At 46.6% G+C, this 8568-nt stretch overlaps 1 protein-coding gene across 6 annotated transcripts in view; it reads left to right on the top strand.

The window, feature by feature from the left end:
• Positions 1-623: 623 nt before the first annotated feature.
• PCNX1 (pecanex 1) overlaps positions 624-8568 on the top strand; it is an 86622-nt gene continuing 78677 nt past the window's right edge. For 3 of the 6 annotated variants that reach the window (XM_032189043.1, XM_032189044.1, XM_032189042.1), the window contains exon 1: positions 624-807. In XM_032189043.1, coding sequence (XP_032044934.1) covers positions 655-807 — 153 coding nt within the window. In that variant the 5' untranslated portion in view covers positions 624-654. The remainder of the gene's footprint in view (positions 808-8568) is intronic. The other 3 variants (XM_032189047.1, XM_032189046.1, XM_032189045.1) reach the window with 1 other exon arrangement.

Below are 8568 nucleotides of genomic sequence, written 5' to 3'. Positions count from 1 at the left end.
TGTAGGTTGTGAAGTGCTCGGTGGTGCTATCAACCCCCCTTCCCTAATCTTCCTTTCCACCTGATGCAGTGTTGGGGATGTGCTTATTTAGGGCGAAGCTTGAGGAGCTGGGGCACGATGAGCATTAAGGACCCAACTGACTTTTGTGTGTGCTGAAAACACTAAAAGAACACCAAAAGGAGCTGTGTGGCGGGGGACAAGGCACTCTGGGCGCTTGTTGAGCTGTGGTACTGACAGGAAATGGACATGCAGTGAGAAGGGGGAGGTAATTTTCCTTTAACTTCAGAAGGGGGAGGCGATTTTCTTTCTTTTATTTCACAGAACCAGCTGCCCGACCGTGAGGGCCGTTTTCCAGCGGGCCTCACCCCACCACCACCACCCCCCTCCCCCCTTCCCTCCGCGCCGCCGGGGGGCGCTGCGCGGGGCCGTGCGCAGGCGCGGTGCGGCCCCCTCCGCAAGGCCTGCCGGGCTGCCGGCGGCGCGGGGGCGGGCGGGCGGCCCGGGGCCCGGACATAAGATGGCGGCGGCGTTGCTGGGGAGGCGGCGGCGGCGCTTGCGGCCGTGCGGGCTGTCGCGGAGCGCGGGCGGTGCGCGGCTCTGCCCGGGCTCGCAGGGCGGATAGAGCGGGGCCCGGCGGGCGGAGCAGGCGCCGCCATGGGCTCGCAGGTGCTGCAGATCCTGCGCCAGGGCGTGTGGGCGGCGCTGAGCGGCGGCTGGTACCAGGACCCGCACCAGGGCGCCGGGGTCAACGCGCTGCACCTCTACCTGTGGCTCTTCCTGCTCGGCTTCCCCTTCACCCTCTACATGGTGAGCGGAGCGGAGAGGAGCGGGGCCGCGCCGCGGCGGGGGGCTGCTGGCCTCAGCCCTGCCCGCGGGGGCTGGCGGAGCCGCCGGCCCTCGGGACGGGCAGCGCGAGAAATCCCCGCTTGTGCCGGCTGCGGGGCGGCCCCGGCGTTTTGGGGGCGGCCCCGGCGTTTTGGGGGTGATTTCGCGTTAAACGTACCCGGTGCTGGGATCGCGGTGATTAAAAGCGCTGACCTTCAGAGCTAGGAGTGCTCCCGGTGTGTGGAGTTGGCTTCAGGAAGGGTGCAGCCAGCTGTGGCAGGAGGAGGCTTCTTTCTGTTGCCCCTCTTGTGTTGTACATAACTTAAAGTACTAATATTTCGCCTCAGGTTTCTCGTTAGAACAATGTGATCATTTTGGGTGTGATGGGACCCGTCCTGGGCGTGACACAGAACGCAGTTTGCAAATCTGCCAGGTCCAGAGGCTCTGGGAACATAAAGTAGAAACTGCCTTGTAAAAAAATATGAGCTAGCAAATGACACCTCAGAGGAAAAACTCCGCACGAGCGCAGTTGTGAAGGCTTAGAGCTCTTGGGCCTGGTGTTTGCTTTGTGAAAAAAGCAATATTTACATCTGGAATGTGAAATGCTGCGAATTAGCTACTGTGGGAGAGGAGGTTACAGCCCCGTGCAGTTCTGAGTTCATACTGCTGTGTCTTGGAAAAGGTAGCTCCAAGGCTTTTTGTTTGAAAACTTTAGACTGCTGGCAAGGAAACCGCAGGCTGAGACAAACTGCTTTTAAAACCAAAGTTGATGTGACAACAGTTAGATAAAACTTTCCACTAAGCAGATCCACCCGCAATAAAAACTGAGAATCTGTATCTACTCAGAGTTCCGCTGAAGATGGGAAGGAGAGAGACCTCCTGGTCTCAAATGCAGCTTTTTCAGAAGTAGTTCTGTTCTGTTTGGGCAAAATAGTTTGTTAGCACAGCAGAATAGGTAGTTAGTGCTACCTTGCACTGAAGGCTGCTTATAAAGGTAAAGTGAACTATGTGCTGCATGGCAGGAGACTTTTGAGGAGGGTCTGATTTATTTAACATGCCAGTCTGCTGTCAGCTGATAAATCCAGACCAGTGTTGGGATCTCCTGCTGCTCTCGAAGCAGCAGTTGGGTTTCGGTTGCTCGTAGTATGGGGTAAACTTCAGTGTTTGCTTAAACTTGTTTCTTTCCCTGTGCACAGGGAAAAGATGAGCAAAAGCAAGCTGCTTCAGGTTTTGTTGAGGTCAGAGAAATTCTCTTGCTTCATAGCTCTGGACAAGTTAAAGATGCAACAACAAGTGCCAACTTCCCTGAGAAAAAGTAGGGAGATTAGTCACAAGTTGAAGCAGATTGAATCATATTTGGCTGTTTTCCCTCTTTCCACCCTCTGCAGTTTAAGTGTTGTCTAGACATAAACTAAACAGGCAGAACAGTGATGGTCATCTTAGTCCTTTAGCATCTCTTAACTTCTTGTCAGGCTAAAAAGGGGTAAATGTTGCATAGCTGTAGGACATACATAAATAAGCAGAAGTCGCTAAAAAGTCTTAGGTAATCGTAATCTGAATTCTGAGTGTGGCTCACTGCTGTGTAGGAGGGAGTTTCTAAGCTAGCTTCAAATGACTTGTTGCTGGCAGACAACCCTGTGTGTTTAAAAAATAAAGTATATATAAAGACCTAACATGCTGGCAGGTCTTACATTCCATATCAAACTACCTCACGTAAGGAATTCCAAGACCAGAGTGCTGCTTTGGTGCACGAGGGCAGCAGGAAGTGTAGATAGTTCCAAGTTGTTCAAGTAGCAACAAAGGCAGTAGAATCCCTTCAGAACTTAGCCAGTAACGGGTTCTCAAGACTGAATGCACCTTACATGAAGCTAATCACTTCTTCCAAGTGTTATTTGTTCCCAAACAGGATCAGAACGTGATCTTTTTTGACTCTGGCAATTCAGATGCGCTTGTGAAACCATAAAGACATGGTTTGTTGCACCAAGCGCTGATAATCTTCCATCTGTGCATTCAGCCCGTTGGTCCCCTGTCTTCAGAATAGAATTTGGTAGCAGTTGTGGTTACCAAGTTGTTGTGTATCTGTGTGTTTCTTGGCTTGTGTTTGCCAGTGCTCATAGGGCTGATGGGTTTAACGCGAGGTGCTAACCAGTTGAAGGAATTAGCAGCCAAATTCAGCTAGCCTTTTTTCCTTGCTCTGTTTTTTTTCTGCCTTCTGAGCTTGGACACATGGAAGTCTGTGGTCTGTACCCTCGGTGAAGGAGAGCAGACAAACAGATGCATCCATGTATCGGTATTACAGATCAGGATGCTCTTGTTCTGTGTTTCTGTCATAAGAGCTGGTCCCTGGTTTTAGATGAAACCGAAACTCAGGTTGGGAGACGAAAATATGCCAGAACATGAGGAGACTGCACAGCTGGGTTGCAAAATACAGTGGTGGCACTGCAAAAAGATGCCCTAAATCCAGAGGCCGATGTTGTGCACCGGTGTTGCAAGGGGGAGGAGAGGGGAGGAGGCTGCCAGAGGCTTCCCCGGCCGGAATGCTGTCCCGGCCCCACCACGTGTGCAGGAGGGGGTGAAGTCTTGGCTCCCGCACCTGGGGAACTTTGCCAGGGGCTGATGATGAGCCAGGAGCGTACCTTGCTTGGGGTGATGGGCTCGTACCTACACAGCTCGTCTCTCAGGCGCATTTACACAAGAGTTCACTTAAGACTTCTGATTTCCTGACCTGTGTACATAGCTATAGGAGTAGGTCATGCAAATGCAGCTTCGTGTGAAAGTCTTCTCTAGAAGAGTTCCCTGAGATAAGTGTCGTTTCTTAAATGGAGAGTTCGAGTACCTGGATGTGTGATGAGAACCCCTGTATCTCACGTTGTTCTAAGCCACATCTAGTGTCTTGGCTAGTACAGGTTTCGTTTGTACGTTCCAAGTTTCAGTCAAAAATTGGATAACTTGTAAGTGAACGTGCTTCCAGATAGCAGCAGTTCCTCAGGGCTCTGGCTGTTCATAAACAAACGGTGACAGATCTGCTGTTTCTGGATCATCTTTCCTCTTCTCCATTATGATTGTGTCTGTAAAATACTGGCCTTAAAATGCTGGAACTTCAGAGCATTTTACAAGGCAACTATTATAGTTAGATGAATATTTGATTGATGTCGCTTACATAAGGACTTCCAATCTGATTTGGACTGGGAGAGAGTCCTATGAATGTTCTTAACAGCTAACACCTACACCTCTATTCCCCAAGTAATTGGGAAACTTCATCTTATCTGTGGTGCCTAGCTAAAGCTGGATGTGTCTTGAGAAGATCCATAAAGTTGCCTTTGATTCTTCGTAAGTGCAGCACAAGCTGTGATGAGGTGGAACTTCCTCTGTTTCCTGGCACTTCTGTGTTTGAAATGGTGACTCAAGGTACAGACACCTTTGTGGTTTAAATGGGAGTGTTTTAAAGCCCTGTGACTGGTGGTCTGAGGCTTCTGCTCTGTTCTAGGTTGACATCTGATGCCTAGGAGTGCTCAGGTGTTTGCCACCCACCCTGCCACAAAGGGCGTGCTGTGGCACAGCTGAGATGGCCTTGCAGCCTCTGTTTCCAGAAAGGACAGCCCTACCCCTCAGAACTGTGCACTGCTGCATCTTAACTTTGTTCACTGCTCTTTATTTATCTGACCAACAAGTTTTACTTCCCTTGCATTAAACCTCAGGTGTTTCAGGAAGGTGCAGCAGTAGACCACTGGTTGCCAGTTACGGGTTTCTTCCTACCTGCCTAGGGGAGTGAGTAGCCTGCTGCAGGGAGTGGGACTGTGCTTTTTCTTGACAATGAGGTGATAGTACAGCAGACTTGCAGTTTTAGTTTAAGATCACACCCAAATCATGCCTTGTAATGTGTGCTTTAGAATAGGAGAGAGTAAAAATGGGGTGCAGTGCTCTGCTCTGTGTATATAGTTTTTATCATGTAGGGGAAAGATGAAAGCCAGAGTAGCCAGTCTTGAAATAACTGATTATTCTGAGATAAGAGTCCACATATATCAGTATGCATTTCATAAGTTGTCTTGAAAGGTATAAATTTTGAAAGTGAATGCTGAGGGAAAGGTGTTAGAAAGCTGGTGTCTGCCCTGCTGCTTTCCTCCCCACCCCGTGTTCTTGACAGAACTTGACTTCCCTTTAAGGTACAGGGAAATACTTTTAGCTTAGAGTTGATCTAATTTTTTATTTGACTTGTTCAAACACAGGATGGCTGATGTTTTCAACAGAATGTAATTAAAGCAGGCAGTTTTTGTATGGTCATGTCTAGCTCTCTTTTCTCCTATTAGAGCTTCAGGTGCGACTGGTGCTGTTTGCTGTCTGTTTTCTTCTGGTGCCAATGAAAGTGTCCTTAGTGATGTGCAGTAAAAGGAGTGTTTCTGTGAAATACTGCAGCAGGTACAGACCTAGAGCTTGTTAGCAGGCACTCACTAGTTATAACCTGAGGATTTTAGTCTGTTGGGCCCAGTAAAAATGCTTGTGAAATTTCTCATGAAAACTGCAGTGAGAGCTAGCTGGAGACTTACAGGACTTCAGCATTCCTATTACAATCTTGACGATCCTGTTGTGTAGGATACTCACTTACACTGGTCTCAGCAAATGGGGTAAAATGTCACATACTACGTAAATTACACTACGGTTATATTAGGTTGGAAAGGATCTTCAGGATCCTCAAAGCTGACTCTTAACTGACTGGCACTACCAAGTGCCATCACATCCCTTAGTGCCACATCCACATGTCTCTTAAATGCCTCCAGGGCTGGGGCCTCCACCACTGCCCTGGGCAGCCTGTGCCAATGCTTGGCCACCCTCTCCATGAAGAAATTCTTCCTAATGTCTGATCTAAACCTCCCCTGGTGCAGTAATGTCATTTTAAGTAGCCGTGGCTTGTGGAGAAAAGACTTCAAATGGAAGCTGGGTGTTTATAAGTTTGGCAAAGAAGAACAGGGAAGGCACTAGTGGTTTAGGTTGAGGTGAAGTAAAGCTACCTCTCGAGGCTAGGATGCAGAGAAGTTGCTGGTACCACGGGTAGTGCTGCTGTGCCACAGCATGAGGCTGAGCTGAGCTACGATCAGAGAGCAAACAATGCTAGACATGCTCAAGTTTCTTCTATTCCCAGAATATACATCCTATCCAGAGAGGAGTAAGTCCTAATACATACAAAGAATGAAAAATATTGAGTTAATTTATTGTGTTATTTTGAACACTCTGAAGTCCTGTGGAAATGGGATGTGAGGAAAAAGCACCCTTTAAATCTTTGTTGGGTTTGATGCAAGTTGCATTCATTTTCCATGTTTTGTATCTTGTTCTCAAAGCTTTCCTTTGCAGAAAGGGATCATAGATCTTGCATTTCACAGGATAACCTGGATACAGTGTGTGACCTGGCCGCTGATGGATAGGAGGAAAAGAAATTTAAGAGCTCTCCAGATAGCTAGAAAGTATAGGCTTGTCTCTTACGGACTAACTTTGGTCACGTAGTGTTAAGCTGATTGCAGAAATGGCTTCTGAACAGTAGGCGCTTGTAAAGGAGAGGCCAGTCGAACTCGTGTTTGTGATTTGGTAGCAGACGGCTTAGCAGGTACAGGAAGATTAAACATTTTGCCAGAGTTAATGGGCTTGCCCGTGCTTGCAGAAAGCTAGCTGCCTCTGAAGCGTTGCGTTTCTGGAGGAAACCCTTGTTGTGTTGCTCCAGGGGTTATAGAAGCCGTTAGCATCGCTGCGGCTCCTGGTTGCTTATTGATGCCTTTTTTTGTATGTCTTTGTTTCCTCTTTCTCCTCCTGAGGTGGTGTTTGGTAAGTGAATCTTTCCCTATCCATGGGGTCTTGTCCAGCTCAGCATGAACCATGGCAGGCAACGTCGAAGTCAGCATACCTCAGCTTAGTTTGCCTGTCCCCTTTCAAATGCTGTATTAGGTGTTGACTTGTTTTAGAGGATGGGATGTGGGTTAAACTTGATCTCTTTAAGAAAAGAAATCGTAACGAGTAACCTCCCCCCTGATAGATTCTAGACTCAGTTATTTATACTTGCTTGGTTTGGGAAATGTTGTGTTGATTGATTGGTTTTGCTTCCTGCCAGAAAGTCAGCAACCAGATTAGGGATTGGTTTTGTTCTGAAGTCAACAGTTGGTGCAGTATTTAGAAATAATGATTCTTTTACCCCTTTTGTTACTACAGTATTTTGTATTTAGGAATCTCTTCGAACAGTGTTTTTGCTAAACTCCCAGCTCAAACGACTTCCCGTTCTTTCAGGACATTCTCTTGAATATGTAGAAATACTAATGTTTTAATCACATCTCTGTCAAAAGTGACTAAAATTAGCTCAATGTGCAAGATGTAGAGGGCTTTCTGTCGTACTTTCTGGTCATGTTCCCTTTCTGCAGCATGTTCATGGGCCTTTGATTGCCATAAAGACCCCTCAGTTGCTGAGGGTTATAAGGGAGGGTGAAGAGATCTATGAAACAAGCTGGGCTTAACCTTAAAATAGAGGTCTAAAAAGGCAGCTTACTTATTCTTCTCTTCTGCTGAGTTCATGTTTGTGCTGGATAACAAATACTGTTCAATTCCTGTTGTCATTTGTCTGTATATAGGCTTAAATGTTCAGAATGTGATATGAAACTGTACTAGCAGCAGGGTAAAGGACAGTGATGTAGCAGAATATTTGAGTACCCAACCTGGTGTTGCTTTTGTGAGGAACAAGGTGTGTTTGTGGGTGGCATCTGAGAATTAATACTTCATTTCATTTAGCGACTGGGCGAATGAAGTGGCAAAAGTATAAATGCAAGTAAAAGGTGAATTAGAAAGGTAAAAGCCTTGAAGGGAAAACTGGAGCTTGACCAGTATCCTGAACGCTTCTCCAACAGCTCTCAGGCTGCGCTTAGTGTCTGCTGCTGAAGTGACTGATCTGTAAAAGCCTGGTGGGTCTCAGCAAAAGCTGTGTGAGAAGTCTTAATTTTAAGTGGAATTTCCTAAGTTGAATTTAGGACTGAGGTTATTTGTATGGCTTTTGGCCACCTCTGACACAGCTGAAAAGTTCTCTTCAGAAGATCTGCGTTGGCTGCCTTTCCTTGGGCATGTAATGGTCGAGTACAAATGCGCCTTGTAGCATGTGGTCTTGCAGGCTGATGTGGGCTTCTGCTTCAAAGTGTGAGCCATGAATGTAAACAGACCTCTTTTGTATGCAGGTAGGGGAAAGCTAGCCTTTTGTGACTGATCCATATCTCGTCATGCAAGAGTAGCTGTTGGAAGCTGACAAGCTAAGTTAAAACATCTAGTTGGGGTAGTTGAGCAATTTTCTCCCATCCACCATGCTGTCACTTTTTTTTTCTCCAAAAAATGGAATTGATATTGTGTGCTAGCCCTAAAACAAAGTCTCATTCTGTGCTTAGCTTAGTCTTCAAGTTGCTTAAAATCTCTCCCTCTTACTTAGAAAAAGTAATTGAAAATATGGTGACATAAAAATCATGCTAGCTGTAGATCTCCTAGTCTTGATCCCACAGCCCAACAGAGAACAAGAATGAGACTTAAATTTGGCTCTCAAACATGAGTGGTTAGTCTACTTAGCAAGCTACTGTGGTGCTTTGGTATCTTGTAGTCCAAGATTTTTAAAAATCTTGCTGGACTTCTAATTATCTCCATGCAGGGTTTACCTTTATAGTGTGTGTATGGCTTTTTATCTTTAATTTTTAATAAGTTCACAATTTCCTGAATGAAGGAAACTGTTAAACT

This window comes from Aythya fuligula, chromosome 5 (assembly GCF_009819795.1).
Source record: "Aythya fuligula isolate bAytFul2 chromosome 5, bAytFul2.pri, whole genome shotgun sequence".
NCBI classification, from domain to species: Eukaryota; Metazoa; Chordata; class Aves; order Anseriformes; family Anatidae; genus Aythya; species Aythya fuligula.
Note: the sequence above shows the minus strand (reverse complement) of the source record. Positions and strands in the feature narration are given on the sequence as shown.